At 40.6% G+C, this 22,210-nt stretch overlaps 1 protein-coding gene across 1 annotated transcript; it reads right to left on the minus strand.

Annotated features, from left to right (window-relative positions):
- Positions 1-3,454: 3,454 nt before the first annotated feature.
- Positions 3,455-21,086, minus strand: hs3st3b1a (heparan sulfate (glucosamine) 3-O-sulfotransferase 3B1a). The gene is made up of 2 exons (XM_058049674.2): positions 20,393-21,086; positions 3,455-5,424 (listed from the first exon to the last, which is right to left on the minus strand). Exons 1-2 carry the CDS (start codon positions 20,863-20,865, stop codon positions 4,809-4,811), a joined length of 1,089 nt encoding a protein of 362 aa, XP_057905657.2. The 5' UTR covers positions 20,866-21,086; the 3' UTR covers positions 3,455-4,808.
- Positions 21,087-22,210: the final 1,124 nt, after the last annotated feature.

The raw sequence follows: 22,210 nt of genomic DNA on the forward strand, positions 1-22,210 counted from the left end.
CCATATCGAAACATCATAAGGTCAGACATATAGGTATTATAAAAGGAGGATATAAAAGAATACAAATAGCGATAGACCTTGAAATCAAACATACTTATCCATATATGGGTAATCTTTGGATCACATTTAAAAGAAACTTATTCCAGCTCAATCCTAATGATTTCTTCTCAATTTTGTAGGACAAGAATCTGTGAAATCCTCAGGTCGTTGAGCTTTCTCATTTTACCTGACAAGCCCAAAAGTGTGTCAGCGTTACTGCACAAATTTACGATTTAGAGAAACAGCTGTCATCATCATCATTGTCATCATCTTCTAGGTCTAAATTCTCTGTCTGCCACATTTTATTTGAAGTTAGCGAAAACCAAGTTGGTTTCAAACAGCGCTAAGTAGCACCCTTTTTGGGAAGAGGATTTGCGATGACTCTGTCAGCACATATATGTCAACTCGGATTAATACTCACCCTTTCCTATCAGATTAGGATTAAGCACTAGGACAAAGCAGAATAAAAGATTAAGAGAGGAGACAATTGTCTTATAAACCTGTTAGACAAAGTTTACCTAAGAGATGTTCCCCCTTTTCTTGTAGGTCACAGAGTATTCTGTTATGATGTAAAATGTCTTGACAAGAGGTGTTCAGTATCTATCAATTTCAGTTTGAGCTGTGGAATTTTGAGGAATGATGATACAGCTCCCAAATAACTGCCAAGATGGCAACATAAATGACCTCACTGAAAACGGTGATCATGTCCAAATTGTGTCCAAATACTGATAGATACCTTGTGCACATTATGCTCCTCCACCTTCCGCTTGAGCAGTGATTCTCAACTAGTGGGTCATTGAGCCCTTTTCAGTAGGTCATGGAGTCTTTGCCTCCCCCCGCCCCCGAAAACTTAGTATATAGCCCAATGTCCATGAATGCACCTCATGGCTGTGCTATTTGCATGCTAGACCATCATGAGGTCTTTAGTCGGGAGATCTTGGTTCATAGTTCTGTTGGAATATCTTTCCCCTCAAAATCTGCTCATCTGCTTGATAAAACCACTCCACTCTATGGGTGTTTTATTATCACTATATTGTATTATTCAGCTGCTTTGTTTTGTTGTCCAATGATTGCTGCCAAAGTGGATATGTGTGCAATCTGGCTGCCAGGTGTTTATTTTCCCTTGTCTTTTCTCTCCTCCCCAACTTTCAAACAAAAGCAAGCCACACTTACAATTGCCTGGAGAGATGTGTGGTAACAACAATTCCCCAGTCGGGAGCCTGGCAATTATTACACAGGCCTCCTCCATGGGCCATAATTGCAGTGGGAGCGGCTTAGTGACTGAGCAGACTGCTTGCCTTGCCACCAGGGAGACTGGCTTCATCAATTCTGGCAGCCTTAGGTAAATGAGGGCATTTTGGCTGAGGTGTTAAATAAAGGTTGAATGTTGGGGTGGTTCACACAGTAGCTCATTTTCAGGTTGACCTTTGCCCACCCAGATGAACATACTAAATATTCTCAAGTTAAAATAGTCATTGTGACTAGGATGTCATATCTGCAGCAGCTGACCTTACTTAACTTGCATATAATGTAATCTGTCACAACACCACCACAGTTTATATATTTATTGTTTAGTTTATTGTATTTATATACAGTAATAATTTCTTTTCTGTCTGCTAAAAACAGCTTAGAGCGTTTTGCTACTTAGCTCGTTAGCTAAGAAATGTGCAAGACGGCCAATTACATGAAGTGGTACTTTATTTATGATACAGTGCATCCGGAAAGTATTCACAGCGCTTCACTTTTTCTACATTTTGTCATGTTACAGCCTCATTCCAAATTGTATTAAATTAATCTCTTACCTCAAAATTCTACACAAAATACTCCATTATGACAATGTGAAAAAAGGTTTTTTTTGACATGTTTTGAATTTATTAAAAATAGAAAACAAAAAAATCACATTTACATAAGTATTCACAGCCTTTGCCATGAAGCTCAAAATTGAGCTCAGGTGCATCTTTTTTCCACTGATCATCCTTGAGATCTTTCTACAGCTTAATTGGAGTCCACCTGCAGTAAATTCAGTTGATTGGACATGATTTGGAAATATAATAACTGTCTACATAAGGTCCCACAGTTGACTGTGCATGTCAGAGCACAAACACCAAGCATGAAGTCAAAAGAACTGTCTGTAGACCTGCGAGACAGGATTGTCTTGAGGCACAAATCTGGGGAAGGATACAGAAAAATTTCTGCTGCTTTGAAGGTCCCAATGAGCACAGTGGCCTCCATTATTCGTAAATGGAAGACGTTTGGAACCACCAGGACTCTTCCTAGAGCTGGCCGGCCTTCTAAACTGAGCGATCGGGGAAGAAGGGCCTTAGTCAGGGAGGTCACTCTGTCAGAGCTCCAGCGTTCCTCTGTGGAGAGAGGAGAGCCTTCCAGAAGGACAACCATCTCTGCAGCAATCCACCAATCAGGCCTGTATGGTAGAGTGGCCAGACGAAAGCCACTCCTTAGTAAAAGGAACATGGCAGCCCGTCTGGAATTTGCCAAAAAGCACCTGAATGACTCTCAGACCATGAGAAACTAAATTCTCTGGTCTGATGGCTTTCGTCTGTCCACTCTACCATACAGGCCTGATTGGTGGATTGCTGCAGAGATGGTTGTCCTTCTGGAAGGTTCTCCTCTCTCCACAGAGGAACGCTGGAGCTCTGACAGAGTGACCATCGGGGCCTTGGTCACCTCCCTGACTAAGGCCCTTCTTCCCCGATCGCTCAGTTTATAAGGCCGGCCAGCTCTAGAAAGAGTCCTGGTGGTTCCAAACGTCTTCCATTTACGAATAATGGAGGCCACTGTGCTCATTGGGACCTTCAAAGCAGCAGAAATTTTTCTGTATCCTTCCCCAGATTTGTGCCTCAAGACAATCCTGTCTCGCAGGTCTACAGACAGTTCTTTTGACTTCATGCTTGGTGTTTGTGCTCTGACATGCACAGTCAACTGTGGGACCTTATATAGACAGTTATTATATTTCCAAATCATGTCCAATCAACTGAATTTACTGCAGGTGGACTCCAATTAAGCTGTAGAAATATCTCAAGGATGATCAGAGGAAAAAAGATGCACCTGAGCTAAATTTTGAGCTTCATGGCAAAGGCTGTGAATACTTATGTAAATGTGATTTTTTTGTTTTCTATTTTTAATAAATTCAAAACATGTCAAAAAAAACCTTTTTTCACATTGTCATAATGGAGTATTTTGTGTAGAATTTTGAGGTAAGAGATTAAATTAATACAGTTTGGAATGAGGCTGTAACATGACAAAATGTGGAAAAAGTGAAGCGCTGTGAATACTTTCCGGATGCACTGTAAGTGGTATCATTCAGGATTGCTGTTCATCCCTTGCAAATAGGTAGTTATTAAAAAACAAACATTTGGGCTTTGTTTCTTTTGTTTCCCTTTTTTTGTGAAACAATTTTTGTACTTTTTGACACAAACCTGAATTTAATTTGATGCATGTTTTAGAGTAATACGGATACACGAGAAATAAACTGTTGATAATTTAATCTTGTTCGTAATAATTAAGAATTACTCCAAAATAACAAAATTAACCAAATAAAATGTGACAAAAAGGTCAATGTGGTAAAAAGTCACATTTGGGGTCCAGAGACCGGCACAGCATGTAAACAAGAATAGAACTTCAATAGGTTTGGTAAGCGATCGATTGGCAACCCTACATGATACAGCAGACATGCAGGATTTTTCACTGTATGCCGATTGTTTTTTGTGATCGCCTTGGAAGGCCGTTTATCAACATATGCCAATCACATGTTTTTTATGGAAATCAGCCGATCTCGATCGGTGGCCGATGGATTGGAGCATCTCGAAGAATGACACTATTTAATTGAAAACCTTGGTCCAACCTACTTCATTTTAATATTCAAAGAACACAGAAACAGTGCGTCTATAACAACAGGGAATGGCATTTATTCATTTATTATATTGTTGTTGACTAAAACTCAACAATACATGACACTTGAATCACCCACTTTGGCCAGTGTTTATTATGTTTTTTCCTGTATAGTGGATTCTATCAGCTGAATTATCATAGACAAGGGCATCACTGGTACGTTTTCATTTATGCAGAATGATTCTTAAGAGCCATTTGGATGCAGCTCAAGCATCTTATGAATCATGTCTGCTGAAGAAAGCGCTCCAAACATGCATCTTTGGAAAACAGGTGGAATCCCCACCTATCAAAATGCATCTGACACAAGCCTCTTGTTGTAGAAATGTTATACACCAAATATTGCAAAGGAAATGTTAAATTACATTAAATAGAATTGGACTTAAAGGTCAGCCATACCCATGTGAACATTAATGGATCTGTGTTTTATTGCAGTGCTTGAACCATCACGGCAGCGCCATCTGTCAGGGCTAATTGACGTGATGAGGAGCTATTACAGTATCGATCGACCTGGCCGACTGACACTGGCTCATCGTAGGCCTGCATCGACCTTACTAAGTGAGTCCATACACCACCTAGGGTCAAGCAAATGTTAAGGGGATATTACAAGTTGGATCTCATATTCAGGTTGAGGTGAGGGTGAGGCTTGAAATACCCGTAACAACATTGTGCTTCGAGGATAATATTTATAACCTTGAAGTGTGTATTTAATCTAAAGTTACATAGCTTAGTAATCATAGCAATAAATTATCATAAAATAGACTTCTTGACTTTTTACATATCTGGCAAATATACTCTCTACACCTTCTGCATGATACAATTATATAAAAAACAAAACTAGCATGAGCCTGCAGCCCTTCCTTTTAGTCCCAGCCAAAGTCATGGCCAGTCATGTGGTAAAACTTCCTGTTAAAGGGCTTGTAGAACTCCCGTAGTCTCTGCACCACATCAGGGTCAATGTTAGGATGGGTTCTACCTTTGGTTTTTCCCAGACAGTGAGGCTTGCTGTTCCCCTCCGGCCTCTTTAAGCAAGGGAAGCCCTTTGCCGGGTTAAAGTGGAAATGTTTTTCTGTGACAACCCTTCTGAGCCCGAGAAAATCCTGGACCCGCGCCACCTCTCCGGCAGGGTCACTAATGAGCCTCTCGCCGCTCACATACAGCATCTGCTCCATGGGGAAGTACTGGAGCCAGCGTTCCAGGTGCTTGGCGTACATGCCGATTTGGACGGCACTCCACGTTGCATCGATCACACCTGATGTGTTCTTAAAGGTCAGGCTCTCAAAGGACGGAATGTCTGGTTTCTTGGAGCGGGTCTGGGTGTAGTCCGAGATGGCTCGTGTGACTGGGTCACGGACGACCACAATCAGCCTTGTGTCTTTAGACATGGTATAAATACGAGCAGGGACCTCCTTGGTGATATAGTAGCTTGGTGTCTTTTCCATGGTCAGTTGGCCCTCGAATGACTTGGGCATCAGGTCCCTGCAAAGTACATTGTCATATCATTAAATGTGGGCCATAAATGCAGCTTCACATTCACAATCACTGGTAATTGACTGGTGATCAATCAATTAATTTGGGATAGGCTCCAGCTACTGTGCAACCAAAACAAAAAAGAAAGCACCACCACTATCAAAAATAGAGAAAGGTCAAGCTCTCTCCTTCAAGGTACAGTTTATATCAATTCCCCCGAAGAGGTTAATTATGCAAATCTGAAAAATTTTCCAAATAATCAAACTTCAATCGTCAAACGTTTAGATTATTACCTTATTCAGGAGTCATTGAGAAGGTGCAACAGTATTTTTTTTTTAAGATTGGGTCAATACTTGGGGTGTCAGGAGTCACCCAACTCAGGAGACAAGGAACAAGATCAGGTTCAGGAAAACGAAACTAGGTTTAAACAATAATTTTAAGAAAGGTTAAACAAAAAATATTACTGAGCAAACAAACGGAATCACACAAATTGACACTAAATGATAAAATGATAGTATTGTCAACATTTTTTGATACCAAAATATAGATACACAATGGATACAGATACTTCACCTTTTTTGACCGCTTGTATTTATTTTATTCCATTTATTTATTTCACCTTTATTTATCCAGATTAACTTCATTGAGATTAAGAATCTCTTTTTCAAGAGGGACCTGGCCAAGAATTAATTAACAAATAAACGCAAGATGCAGTCTTTCTCATTCAGCTTTTCCCTTCAGGGGTCGCCACAGCAAATCAATCTTCTCCATCCAACCCTGTCTTCTGCATCCGTCTCTCTCACACCAACTACCCTCATGTCCTCCTTCACTACATCCATAAACCTCCTCTAGGCGTCTTCCTCTACTGGTCTTCCTCTACGCCTCCTACCTGGCAGCCCTAAACGCAGCATCCTTCTACCAATATATTTACTATCTCTCCTCAGGACATGTCCGAACCATCTCAGTCTGGCCTCTTTGACTTTATCTCCAAGGCCTCCGACATGCACCTCAGCATCCTCATCTCTGCTATCTCCAGTTCTGCTTCCTGTCTTTTCCTCAGTGGCACTGTCTCGAGACCAAACAACATGGCTGGTCTTACCATAACTTGTACCTATAAAGTGTGTTATTAACCAGAGTTATGGTTGCCACAGTACCATTACTAATGAAACAAAACTTAACCCTTTATCTTCTAATACATCGTGTCCTTTTAAAGGTACCACCCCAACAACAAGCCATTGTATCTCCAAAGGCAGAAACATTTTAAATTGGAAGCTGGTGTACCTCTAAAATACATACAAAAGTCAAAAGAAAGTGAAGTTAGGCTTGCCAGCCGTCATTAAGAACGCTAACAGTGCGTGTAAATAACGAAAACTAACATCTAGCTGTTTGCAATTGCATGTGAGCATCACATGCTATCCTAAACTGCAAGCCTAAAGGAAGACATTCATCTGCCGCCACTGCATTTAATCTACCGTGAAGCCTCAATCGTCATCCAGAACTCACATTGAAATATTCCACTCCCTTCATCGCCATACACAAAGGGCGGTTTAGCCTAGGTGGTCTTACGCTCCTTAATATCATGCCTAGAAAAGACACCTCTACCTTTTCTGCGTCATTTTGATGAGATTTCTGTAACATAGCTTTTATTTTAGGGTTGGGTATGCAAACCTTCAGAGCTCTTTAATGCCTTAACTGTGTGTTCTTCTTGACCCTGGATTTCTCTAGTTGAGCGTAATGTAGCCTGTTAACTTCAGCCCCGACTGGGTAATGGCTAAAGTGAGACAAGGGGGATTAGATTTAAGCTAAACACACTGGAGCATTAGAGCGAGACTGGGTGGCTGACTTGTTCGTAATAAAAGAGATATAGTATGACACAGGAACATCCAAGAACTCCACTAACTGGAGACCAAAAATGTACAAGAGAATTTGAATTAACACCATAAATTGGATGCATTGTTAAACTGGCAACCTTTTTATTCAATGCATTTTTAGCGTTTTAATATTTTACCAGAGTGTGATGTGTTTACGGGAATCCACCCTACCAACTTATCTCAAGCATGACATCTTAATATTGTAATTACTTTAATCATTCAAATGAAATGTTTTCTTAGTCAGCATTTGAGCAACAGAGAAGAGCGTGACACCGTGTCATTAAACATGATTACCGGTAATCTCATTTATGACAATGTGTTGTGACATGCTCAAGCATCTCCAGCATCACTCACGTCAAAATCAGATACATTAATTTGTCACAAGTAGATACTATATGAAGCAAAACAAAATCTTTGTAGTAAACCCTCAGAACCTTTAATATTGATGGTATAAATTACCTTGCTATTAATGACACAAATAAACACACCTGGGCCACCTGCTACTCGGGGCCCTGGGGTCTTTATTATTAGTACTGCACTTTACTCTCCCTCGGAGGCTCAGTAGCGATTGTATGTGGTGGAAAAAAATTATTAAGCATGTCTGAGACTACAATCACACTACATTACCAAAATATGTGACTTGTAAATGTCAACAGAGTGTGTCTGTGAAGTAACGTACATGCAAAGTACAGAAGTAAATGTGGCTCCAATTTGTCATCTTAGTCCTGGAGCATTTGTGGCAATTTCAAGGATTTTGTGCAACCAGGGTCAACATTTACCTATTATGGACCAATTATGTAAATTTTCGGCCCTTTGTATTGAGTTGCCGACTCGTATAGAGAAGCTACACACAATAAAAAGCACAGAAAGCTTTCGTCACCTTCCAGAATCTGCACCTTTTCGACCTGTATTTCCCTATAAAAAACAACAAAAAAACGGCAACAGTAGTCCATTTACATAACTGACTTGTACGCTATATTGCCAAAAGTATTTGCTCACCCATCCAAATGATCAGAATCAGGTATCCTAATGACTTGGCCTGGCCACAGGTGTATAAAATCAAGCACTTAGGCATGCAAACTGTTTCTACAAATATTTGTGAAAGAATGGGCCGCTCAGTCAATTCCAGCATGGAGATACCAGCGTGTCATTGGATGCCACCTGTGCAACAAATCCAGTCGTGAAATTTCCTCGCTCCTAAATATTCCACAGTCAATTGTCATCTTTAATATAAGAAAATGGAAGAGTTTGGGAACAACAGCAACTCAGCCACAAAGTGGTAGGCCATGTAAACTGATGGAGAGGGGGGTCAGCTGATGCTGAGACGCATAGTGCAAAGAGGTCGCCGACACATGAAGCTCCAAACTTCATGTGGCCTTCAGATTAGCCCAAGTACAGTACACAGAGAGCTTAATGGAATGGGTTTCCTTGGTCGATCAGCTGCATCCAAGCCATGCATCACCAAGGCAATGCAAAGCGCCAGATGCAGTGGTGTAAAGCACACCGCCACTGGACTACAGAGTAATGGAGACATGTTCTCTGGAGTGATGAATCACGCTTTTCAATCTGGCAATCTGATGGATGAGTCTGGGTTTGGAGGTTGCCAAGAGAACGGTACATTTGGGACTGCATTGTGCCGAGTGTGAAATTTGGTGGAGGAGGAATTATGGTGTGGGGTTGTTTTTCAGGAGTTGGGCTTGGCCCCTTAGTTTCAGTGAAAGGAACTTTGACTGCTCCAGGATACCAAAACATTTTGGACAATTCCATACCCCCAACCATGTGGGAACAGTTTGTAGTTTGTAACATCAGTGCGCGACCTCACCGATGTGCTTTTGGAAGAATGGTCAAAAATTCTGATAAACACACTCCTCAACCTTGTGGACAGCTTTCCATGAAGAGTTGAAGCTGTAATAGCTGCAATATTATTATTGTAGCAGCTCACGTAAAAAACTATTTGTTAGGGCCGTCAAATTATTAAAATTTGTAATCATGATTAATCACCATTAACAACTATGTCTGAAATTTGCCAATTTTTACTGTATCAGAATCGTTTATTTAGATCACGGCCCACAGTCCGCGTTTTACCCACACTCGTTCTTGTTCGCGATCAACCAATCAGCGATCATTTGACTACGATCTATCATGCCAACATCTGCCCTGCCAACATTGTCTAAACTTCTGAAGAAAAACACCAAAAACTGATGAAACGGTACCTCCTAAACAAGTATTTTATTAGCGGCAGCAAATCAAATGATGGCACAGGTGAGTGAATTACATTGCTGTGACAATTTTAAGTGGTCACAATGAAACACCACTGATTAGATCCAATACGAAGTGCTGATTTTGCACAAGCTACAAAATCTAGCTGTTCCATTTCTCGGTGTATTTTTCTCACCTTTGCTTCACAAATTATTGTTTGACCATTGAGCATTTTTTTCTGGATTAAAAACACTTTACTAGTACACAAATGTGTCCATTCAATAATGTTTCATTGTGGTACACAACTTGTAAAATACGGCAAGATACTGCAACTATTACATGTTATCATCAGTGTACGTATTATATATGCATAATCACAGCATGGATATCAAACTATGCAAAGTTGTTAGAGGTTTATTTTTAGAGGGATTCAAACTCGAAAGCGTATCCCAATGACAACATTGTAATGAGTGAATGATGGGCAAAATTCCCCAAAAAGTGCAGTTCCCCTTTAAGACGCCCAAAACAAACCTAATTAAGTGACTCCCAAATAGATGTACTGTATGACCTCACAAAGTTACAAAAACAAATGGCTGACTCTTGCGAATGCCATTTAAAAGGTCGTTAAGGAGGAAATGTGTGCTTTCACATGGAGTTACCGCTATACCTAGCGGTAAAGCTAGGTTTATACCTTAGTTTATGTGCTGTGACAATTAGTGATGTAATGATACACGGTAAAACTGTGTCTCGTTCAGTCAGCCCTGCACGAGACAATCCACCCTTATGGACTGCGGTTTTGCGATACATTTTGTGTGTGTGTGTATTTCAAGTTACTGCTCAGTAGAGATGAGAGTGGTGATGCAAACTATTAACTCTGCACTTCAGGTAAGGAACTTTACCAAAAATGAAGTAATCATCACCCCGGTCCAACTCTTGCACTTGCACCTTCATAAATCAGGGGTGTCCAAAGTATGGCTTCTGGGCCATTTTTAGCCTTTTTTAGCCTCTAGCTTCTTCTTTATGTCGCTGTTTATCCTAAAAATAAAGGCTGTTATTTATGAGATATAATGTATTATTCAATATTACACTAATTTGCTTAGTCACCTCAAACAAAAGCTTATGTAGCTTACAGCAGTGGGTCCCGAAGTGGAGTATCCACACCCCAACGGGTACGTCAACCGCTAGTGCGGTTTCACAGATGCAGTATGTCAAGTACGTGAATAAAAATGAAAAAACAATTAGCGCCGAACAATCTAAATTACAAGTGCGCCTGAACGCCTCACAGTGTGAGAATTCCCAGCAGCAAGGAGACAGAACGGCAAGTTGTTCCCAGTCTGAATGATTACTTTGTGCATTAAGAGTGTTTCATTTATCATTTATATTGGTGTTCCAATTACTCCCCGTACAGCGCAGCGGTGAAAAAAAAAATGAGGCTTTATTGTTGGTTGTATGTATTTTTGTATTTCAGATACTATTAAGTTGCCACTGAATTCAGGTTTGTAAATCTCAGCCACCCTGAGGGGACAAAAAAGTGAAGCTCAAATTAAGTCCATTCAAATTAAATAAATTCAAAGGGAAGGATGTCAACATCAGAGTGGAATAAAAGATATCACCAAGATGTCACCATGCAAAATACATATTTTTACCCCGGAATTACTATAAAATGAATGAATCAATGATATAGTTAAGTAAGTTATAATAAACATGACCTACATAGGATTGGTTTTAGCTTTAATGTAGACATTAAAGTGGCCCCACATCCTTCAATATTTCTGTATGCAATATCACTATTTTACATTTTATTTATCAGAGAATTACCTGCCAGTAGCTCACAATTGCATTTTCATTCTTCATTTTCCATTTAATTATATCATATATAGTAAAAATGACAGCAATGAGCCTAAATAATTAGTCTATTCTATGTCTTGGAAACTTTGAGTCCAATCCAGATGTAAATACCTGGAAATAAAAGCTGAAATGTTGCTCTCTGGTCTCATGTTCATCTATTGATCTATCAATCTATTGATCTGTATCTGGCATGTCTGCATGTCTTTTTTCTGCATGCTGGTCTGTGTCTTTAGGATGTGTAACATCCACATTTGAGCTCAAGTGAATCGACAAAAGAATTCAGTTGCAAGAGGACCAGCTCAAACCAGGGTTTGGATTGATTACCTTCACACTAGAGTTGATTTTAATCGAACCAAGTGTGAACACACTCTTAAACTGTCCTGATGACTCCACAAAGGCTGGGAGATAAGCAAAAAGACGAAGGCAGTTACAAGAATGAGATAAAGCAATAGTAGTAGTCACTTCAAATGTCTTGAGTGTTGCAGAAGCAGCAGTCGACAAGTGGCTTCGTTGTGTTGTGGCTGTTTAGTCTAGCACCCAGTCAGGTGTGTCCATTAAAGCAGCACCCAACGTTTGAAACCTGCTGCCTTGTTTGCATTGACTGCTATCAGTAGAGCAGGTTCAAAGGTAGGAATTTACAACATGACTTTGTGCCTGGCTGCTGAATGATGGAGCCCTAGTAATGATTGAAGTGTGTTCCTGCTTGACAGCCAACCTCTCACAAAACAAAAAGCCTCAGCGCTATCTCACGTCTTGATGAGTCCTAATTTGACACTTTGCAGCGCCAAGAGGGGTTGACTTACTGTGGGAATCGCTCAAGAAAGGATGGGAGGTGGTGGTATGTGACCACTTGGAATAATCAGAGCAAATTTTGAGTGAGACAAGTTCCAGACTCAAATCAAAAAGGGGGAAGGCAATTGGTCATATCACAGCAACACATCATCACGTACTGCATGCAGAATCTTGTTATGTGACACTGAACAGAAGCAAAGGATAAGCATGTGTTATAATGGTTTCTGGAAAACAGGCAGCCTTGCATTTGTACATTATGGCAGAATCAGCATTGCATCAGACAGTCAGTGCTATCAGGATGACACGAGTGTGCTTCCAGGAATATACCACCAATTGTACGCGAGAACAACTACTGGAGCATATAGTACATTTACACGCACCAGAATTCTTGAAATAGTTCGGCTACATGTTACGTCTAATGCTATGTGCCTCCCATATTCTGGGGGACGATTGTGGTCATTCCAGCTTTAGCTATGTGGGTAGAAGAAAAAGGATAATGACATTTGTTTACGTTCTTGTGGTTGTTGTCTGACTCTGTTCCTCAGCATCATTGAAAAAAAATTGCCATTGACCACAATGACGCCTATTTAAAAACAAACTTTATCCTATGCAGTGAATTCGTTTTTATTTACGGATCACATTTTAATGTCGGGGCTGCACGGCGACTGAGTGGTTAGCACGCAGGCCATACAACTAGGAGACCCGAGTCGATTCCACCCTCGGCCATCTCTGTGTGGAGTTCTCCTCGTGCATGTGTGGATTTTCTCCGGTTTCCTCCCACATTCCAAAAACATGCTAGGTTAATTGGTGACTCCAAATTGTCCATAGGTATGAATGTGACTCTGAATGGTTGTTTGTCTATATGTGCCCTGTGATTGGCTGGCAGCCAGTCCAGGGTGTACCCCGCCTCTCGCCCAAAGACAGCTTGGATAGGCTCCAGCATTCCCGCGACCCTTATGAGGATAAGCAGTAGAAAATGAATGAATGAATGAATGTCGATGTCAAGCAGTGGTTCCCAAACCTTTTTTTGCAGCGCCCCTTTTTGGAGATGAAATTTGGAGATTAAATATTTAATTTCAACTGTGAATACAAAAAAATTATTATTGTAATCAATTGTTTATTTTATTGCATATAAGCTAACTGTGCCTGTTAGCCTGAAGACATTGTTATGTTTGGACTAGGGGGCGAATGTGAACTCAAACAGCAAAAAATACTAAATGTACTAAATGTGTTTAATTTGGAGCCAAAACAGTATTGCACAAGCTGAAGTGGTATGTGATAGGATCACTCTTTAAGGAAATTCATCAAAAAACAAAAACAGTGAGTAAGCTTTCTAAGTGCAAGCACATAAATAATATTGGACTTTTCCCATGAGAAGATGAAAGCTGAGATCTTTGACAGACAACAAACAATAACTCGAGGATCACAGCACCAGCGGTTAAATAGAAAAGTATAACTAGACCCTTTCACGGAATGCAAAACATTCCCAATCTTCAGGCCAAATTCAGCCAGTCATTAAAAACAATTTGTTCGTTATTTGCGGCTTAATTGCTTAATGTCATGTAACATGACAGTATAGTTATTGAAAGTCACCATAACGCAGTGGTGAAATGCAATAATGTAGAGACCCTGTCATTCATCCATTTTCCTCTGCTTGTCTGGGTCCTGGTGACTTTTTACTCAGCAATTTTGGTTATTTTTTTGACCTAATACCTAACAAAGTTGCACTGAGGTACATCATGTTAGTTGTGCAACATGCCCGAAAAGGAGCTGGAAGGAGTAGATCATATTTATAGTGGGAGGGTATGTGTATATTTGTATACAATGGCATTAAATGTTTACATTTTTCTGTTGTTTTTGATCGGATGCATCAAGGAATATAAATAAATAACAACGGTTGAAAACAGTTTAAAGGTCCTGAGTTACTACCATTACCATTACTGAGTATAGTCAAAGATTACAAATATGATGTTAAAGCATCCCTTTCCCGACAATGAAAGATCCATTCTACATTATTGTACTGTCGTGCCAGTACATCACATGCTGGTTGGGGAATACGAACTAAAAAGCAAACAACATGGCATTAAAGAAAGCAAACAAAAGATGACTGTGGCAGATTGTTGCTTTCTGAAGTTGTTCAGACTTGCCATCAGGGAGGAGTCTCCAGTGGAGAGAAACAGAGTGAGAGAGACAGTTGCCGGAAGAAGCGCAGTGTCTCTGAAGATGCTACAAAACAGTCACTTTCAGGGTTTCCAATATGCTGAAACAAGTGGTGCAGTTTCACATACTGCTTCAGGCAAAAGCCCATAGGGCTGCTACAGTGAGTTCTAAGAGAAAAAAAAGTGGTGGTGTGCGTTATCTGTGTTGTTGATCTGGTGCAATAGATTCTGTGAAAGCTGGAATCAAGTATGACATGTCTGTTATTTAAAAAAACTGTTGAGAAAATACTATAATAACAGACCTTAAATAAGTCTCAGAGGTTCCACTGCAATGTATTGGGGCTTTGTTGGCCAAAATCTAGACATGATTCTGAAATTTAGACAAAAGTGTTGGGAACGCTATGGTTTGTATGTCTGCTATAAGTCTGTGCGGCTCCAAGACCTACACAGAGGAGACAAATATTAGCAACATTAGCATTACTACATGAGCTACAGTGCTAATATTATAGTCATATTGTAACCGAAACATTCTAGCTGAGTCTATTTGCTGAAGAAACAAACTTCCTGTTCCCATGTCTATAGTAAGGCAGCTTTTTTTTTAAATGTGTAGCAAAGCCTTCCTTTGTAAAAGCTATCATCTAGCTAGGGCCGGGTCAGTGGCGGCATGTTCATATGGAAGGAGGTTCTATAAAATAAGGGACTCCAAAAGCAATGTAGGAAAAAAGTGAAAAGAGATCATTTTTGTCATATTTGGAGCTCATGAATATGCTTTAGGGCATTCAATCATTCATTTTCTACCACTTGTCCTCACAAGGGTCGCGGGGGTGCTGGAGCCTATCCCAGCTGTCTTCAGAGAGGTGAGGTACACCCTGGACTGGTCGCCAGCCAATCACATTCAATCACACTCACATTCATACGTATGGACAATTTGGAGTCACCAATTAACCTAGCATGTTTTTGGAATGTGGGCGGAAACTGGAGAAAACCCCCATGCATGCCACGGGGAGAACATGCAAACTCCACACAGAGATGGCAGAGGGTGGGATTGAACTCCGGTCTCCTAGCTGTGAGGTCTGCACGCTAACCACTAGACAGCCGTGCAGCCCTACTTTAGGGTAGTGGTTCTCAATTATTTTCGCACCGATTTTGAAATGCTGGTAATGTCTATTTATCTATCTGTACTGTACCGACTGAACTTGAAACTCTAACCAGCGTAACCAGCGAAATGCAACCAAACCAATATGAGAGCAGTAAAGTATACAAGCATATCAATTTGTCAAATTGGATGCTGAGTACGACAAATTCATACATTTTGGCAGGTCAGCACTAATATTGGAATCCCCCCGTAGTTCACTGCGTTTGCCACCCCCCACCCCACCTCCCCAGGATGGCCCACCTCACTATCTGAGAAGTACTGCTTTAGGGACACAGTTAGGACATTATTTTAATTTTTATTGTAATGTTTGTGGTGGTATTTTATGGAAAGGTGGCGAGTGAGTAAGGACCTCTGATTGTCTTCAGCTGGTGTGAAAAGTGCTGACACATTTGTTTGACGTTCCTCAAATCGAGAGCTCGCTTCCACTTCCACCATTTCACCATAGTGCTTGCTAAAGCTAAAAGTGCCTAGCCAGCAAAAATGAGCACCAGTTAAATAATGTAGCCAGGGATGAACCTCGCTCTTGGGGGAAACTTTACATCACCGACATCTCCCAAAGTCAAAACTTCTAAGCACAAAGTGGCTGGAACATTTGAAGCACATTTTCTTGGGCTGATCCCAGTGAATGCTCCCATTGTGGCGAACCCCTGCCGACTCTCGTCAAAGGGCACTTTCACCCCTTTTGAGCCAATTTGCATACAAAGTGAAGGCAGAGAAAACATGCTTCACACTAATTGTCTTCTTCTTTATTGTCAGGGTCAATGCAGACCCTAGGGGTTCCAGGAGTCCCCTTTCATGGAGCTCCATAATGCAGTTGTGCTTTTCTAAAGACGCACTCTGAATTTACTGCCCTCTATCTGCCAGTGCATGCCAGTCAGCATCCCCCCACGGGCTTGGAGAATTAGCCTGTCCTCAGTGAGTTAGTAGGAAGGCTGCTCACTGTTCCATATATGGATCCTCAAGGGGTAAAACATGATTTGAGTAATTAAGTCACATCTTGCGAGCGGCTCTTTAGGGGGAGACATAGTTAACTTTTAAAGAAAGGAGCTTGTTTCCTCATGAAGTGTGTAGCATTCGTCAATCTCTGCAAAATCGTGCAGCACTGTGGCCACCGTCCCGCTGTGTGGACCTCCAATGGCGCAGACACACCAATCACAAGCTATAAAACAGGACTCAATGCCACCACAGGAGCCCGATAGGCCCACCCAGTGAACCACTACCTCTTCCCAGGCTCCAGTAAACCGTTTGTCCGTGGAAAGTGAAGTGAAAAACACAGTATAGGTGCTCTCGGCTTCATCTCTGATGGAGGTTTTGACAGGAGGAATATGGTTGTTATTGGACCTCCATTGTTGACCTCCAGAACCAAAAAGTACTGTATGTTCTAAAGCTATAATATCATATCATATAATATCATATACAACACTCCATATTTTCAGAATTTTGTTTTTCGGTACTGAACATAGAGGGGTGCATAGAGAGAGGTACAGAGGGGTACCAAGTTCCCACATGATACCAATTCAGTGTCACACTTGTACTCTATAAAGTCATTGCTTGAAAAACTTTTGCGTTGTTAAAGTCCTTCAATCCGGTTGAAAAATCCTAAAAAGCCATACAAATGAATAAAAGTTGAGTTTTTCCTCTTTCCAAATGGTATCTTTCCAAATGATTTTTCCGAAAACAATGGCATACCAGGAATGGAATATTCCAATCTCTTGTCTAAATGTGCCGCTATAATCAAACAGAATAGTCAATGGGACATGCACAGTAAAGCATAAACATCAACATCACGTGATACCGGCTTCCCCAAGTTTTTCTTTCACTTGTTGGAATAACTCCTTATTGAGAGTTTTTCGTTCGTCCAGTCTTGAAATTTTGTTTGGATCAAAAACAAACTTTCCGCAGCAGTCCAGTGCTGATTGCTCGCCTCCATTTTTAAAACTGAGGAACGTCTCAAGCTGTATGTGACGTCATATCTGAACATGCGCTGAAAGAACGCACCCCGGATAAATTTAAACAGGAAAGGATAAAATTCAATCTTGTTAATATTTTATAATTAAACTAGGGAAATGTTTTATACATATATATATTTTCTTTTTAAAGAAAAACTAGACTTGTGAATAAAGTATAGAAGGGTTTAGATTCTGTTCCACAAATGGCGGTAATGCACACCGAAAGCTGTTTGCCAACCGCCAATAAACAGAAAAAGAAAAACATGACAGGAAAGAACACATGCTGACCACCTTCCGTTTGAGTGGGTACAAGATACCTCAATCGGATTGGGGAAAGGAAAATTCCACCTCTGTGAGTCCAATTGTATGTTCATTCGGATTGGCACTTTTCTTTTGGAATGAGCTGCATACAAACATTCAATTCTTTCCGTTTGAGCAAATAAACTGAATGCAATTGGAATATTTGGGTCCATGTATACATGGCTACTGTTGTAGTTTGCTGTTCGTGCGCAGCCCAGAAAAAGATGGGCAAAATCAAAATCACAAGTCGTTCTCAACCAGTCCGGAAATTCTGAAAAGCAGCTTAAAAGACCACAAAAGTCCTTTGAGCCATGCACCACTTCCCCTGTTGTAGCCCACTTTGAAACTTTGTCTCCATCCTTTTTTTTGGCACTGCCTCTTAATCCCTGCGTTCAGGAGACCAAACTTATACCTAGTATCTTTTTTAAAGGTGGAATTGATGTGTTTGTGTCATAATTCTAAGAAGAGAAGCAAGCATACTGGAACTAGCTGATCCATGATCTCTGGTTTGGGTTAAGTGGTTTTAATGGGACACATCTGTTTCAACTGTAAAGAGAACCTTCAACAGTGTTGTATGGTTTTATATACATGCTCTGACCATGCAGTAACAGGTACCTGCATGACAAAATGCAATATTTAGTGTTTTGCTGTATCTTCGCTGTATTTTTGTCTTTATGTGCCCTGTGATTGGCTGGCGACCAGTCCAGGGTGTACGCTGCTGGGTTAGCCTGCGACCCTTGTGAGGATAAGCAGTAGAAAATGAATGAATGAATAAACATTACCGCTGTCAACGACTACTTTTGGACAAAATGAGGATCCAGAACCTTAACTCTTTGAGCCTGAAAATACAGAGAATGAGCCACAGATTTTAGACTGTAGCGTTGGGTGATGAGAGAGTCAGGACCAGCATGACTCTGTAAATGTGGACCTCGTCAAGTCATGCTGACAGAAATTGAGTGTTTCTGCTGCACTGAGTGGCATACAGTGTTACCTTCGATAGAAAGCCTTCACATATATATGGCAAGGAGGACATTCCGCCAAGAGATTGTATCACAACAAATGAAGAATTAGCGCCATTCAGTGGTGCAACTTTTTTCACTTACCACTACCCGAAATTAAGTTGAAAAGTAGGCGGGTCCTATTAGTGCATTATTAACTTCCACATGCTATTTTTTTCTGTCTTCAGAATGTAGAATGCACAGAAAAGCTAAAGAAATGTGGTCATAAGGGCTGTGAATGATGGCGAAATTCCCCAAAAAGTGCTCCTGTCATACTCAGGATCTTTTTTAAAGTAGTTGCTTAAAAAGAAACATTGTGCTTCTTCATCTTAATTTATGACTATTACTTCATGTGGTGAAGTTAAAGTTTAAGGCTATGGCAGAGCCTTGAATTGACATGATAAGCAAAATGTGAATTATAGTGACAGTCAAGGTGGTCCTAGTCTTTAGCTTACTATATGTCCCTGAAACAATTAGGTCAGAGTTTTGATTGACACAGCCTTGTTATACAATGTTCTTTTGTGATATACAGTATATGATTGACATTCTACACTGCATTGATTTTGTTATTGGGCACAAAATATTGGAGACACCTCTCTCATTGCAAACTACAATCACAATCACGTATACGTACTGGTTAAACAGCTGTTGTATTGGATGTCATTAGATTGGTGTACCTACTGTACCCCTCAAATTAAAGATAATAAGAAAGGTGACAGCATGAAGTGGTTCATTGTTTTGTGTGCGTTAGAGGAACAAATAAGAATGTTTGATAATGACTTTGTGCACTGAAAGTGTTTCATCGTGACAACTTTTCAATTTCATTTACATTTGTGTGTGAAATGAGAGCTGGTATTTTGACATGGTGCTGTGGCTAATTAGTGTGTTTTCTGATCTTGTCATTAGTTTGTTGAATGGATGCACTGACTATGTTAGAAAGCCCTCCGATTTTGCATGTGTGCCTTCGAGCATGGCCGCAACTTTTTCAGCGGTCCTTTAACACACTATGTGTGATACAAATTGAGACTTGCGTGTATGACCTTCTCCAAAGCCGCACAGATAGATGTATATTTTCTGTTCTTCCTTTCACCTCTGCCCTGTTCACAAATGTTATTTCTGTGTGTAAATGCACAGAGGTGAGGTTTAACAAATGGTGCTGTACATATTTGCTTGCTGAATAATCTAATGCTATATACTGTGTGTGCTCATATGTTAATTCGGCTCAGTCATACCCTAAGCCTCACGTTGAATGTTACATGTAACATTAGTTGCATTGCACTGATTATTTCCATGTTGTTGCAAACCAAGGCACAGCAAGAGACCATGAAGATAAGTTCACCACATCTTACAATAGCTTGTTACCAATTAAATCTTAATAAATAAACCCACCAAATAGAAGACAAACCTGCCAGGAGATATTTACCCCTCTAAAACCCTCTGCGTTTTAAATTTGTAGACTATGTGTGCAGTTGATAACAAGAAACACGTTTTTTTTAAATATATCATAATATATGATATAATACAGTTTATAAAATATGTTTCATTGTGTGGTTTATGTTTTAAGTGTGCGGGGGGGAGTACATAATTTCCAGTCAGATGCCTGAATGGGAACCCGACTGTGAAAAGTTTGGAAACCAGTTGTCTAGGATTATAGTGGGATGAACATACAGTAGAATGAGCTGGAGGTAATACAAATGTTCCTCACTTGTACCACTCCAGTCCCTTGTCGTAGTTGCGGTCAAAGAAGTGTGGCTCAGCTCCGGCCGCTCGGACGTCAGGATGTAGCCGCAGGAACTCCAGCAGGGCGCGCGTTCCTCCTTTCTTCACCCCAATGATGATAGCCTGGGGCAACTTTTTAGTCTCCGATTCATTCAGGAAAGCCGACATGACATTATTGTTGCTATTATCATTTTCGGTCCTCACGTCCTCCCAGTCGTCCCCTCTGCTGTCCAAGTCGTTGTCGTTATTCAGCAAGTCTCTTGACGGCCCCATGGAGGAGACTTGGGGTTCGGTGCGGGCGGTGTAAGCCCGCAGACCGGGTATGGTGGAACTGTAGCCGACACAACAGTAGATCATGTAGACCCACAGGGTGAGCATAATGCAGAAGACAAAGAGTTTGTTCTTCAGGTGGGATGATGGCACAACATGGAGACTGTGAAGGACTGGACTATATTCCATAGGAGCAGGTTACATTCCAGGTGGTGGGCATCTTGCTAAAGTGCGCTTCACTCATGGACTTTTAAATCCATCCAAAACAACCGCTAAGGACATTCCATGCGCATTGTGCATGGATGAACATCCGTATAGCTACACTCTAAAAACATTTGAATAGAAGAAAGTGGAGACGGTGAGCTCCCATCACTCGCTTTGCAGCGTGTGGCTGCTCACAAGCACAAGGCAAGTTGTCAGCGCCAGGCAATACCGTCAAACCACAACAGCAGATTGCCCTTCAAAGTAAAACAACCGTTTATTATGTACATCCCAGTGTTGCCTCCTATTTAGTGAAACACCATTACAATTACCCAGCATATAGACAGGACGACGTTTAGGGTATTAGGTGCATATTTAATATCACTTTAACTAGAAATCAGACAAATATTCAACTGTCTCAAGGTGGGCGGCTTTTATTTTGGAAGTAACATTAGTTCCACCAGTATAGGGGTCCAATAGATATTACGACTATTTAAAATTGTAATTTATGTGTGTGTGTGTGTATATATATATACATATATATGTGTGTGTGTGTGCATATGTATATATGTGTATATATATATGTATATACTATTTACATGCAGACAAATAACCACATCATAACTGGAATGTTAACAATAAACCGGTTGCACATGGTCATGTAAACACCAATAACCGGAATATTCAGTTTTTAAAAAACCCAAATATTACCCTTGGGCCTTTTCTAACTTGAATATTGACTGCATGTAAATGTAGTACATTACTTACATAGGGATGGCAATAGGTGGTTACATAGCCACCCCTCTGGCCATCTAGACATTTCTAGATGGCCAGAGTGGTGGCTACGGCCAACAATGCATGTATATGTACAGTACATTTCTTATATTACTATTATACCTCTTTTGTATATTATTATTAATATATTAATATATTATTATTAATATATTAATATATTATTATTAATATATTATTGCTCTTCTTACAATCCTTTCTTGTTAGCACATTTTCTTAAACAACTTGACACAATTCCCTGTGTTGTGTTACGAGCTGTGGAGGCGTCATAATTCCTGTCAATTGATCGTCCACACAATGTCAACATGCACTTGTACGTGAGCACAGCTGAAATATTAGCACATCTTAGCCAGCCATAAACAGCAGTTGGTTCACTTCTGTCTGGGTGTGGTTTCAGCCACTGGAAGTCACAGCGAGGACGTGTGACTTTGAGTTGTAAAGTTGATATCTGGAGTGTGTGTGTGTGTTTGTTGGCACGTTGTCTCTAGGTGGGGTCAAAGGCCTCCCGCTCCAGTGCACCCCTGAGCTAGCAGAGGATTAC

Source organism: Doryrhamphus excisus, linkage group LG16, assembly GCF_037039965.1.
Source record: "Doryrhamphus excisus strain RoL-2023G ecotype Guam linkage group LG16, RoL_Dexc_Guam_v1.1, whole genome shotgun sequence".
Taxonomy (NCBI): Eukaryota; Metazoa; Chordata; class Actinopteri; order Syngnathiformes; family Syngnathidae; genus Doryrhamphus; species Doryrhamphus excisus.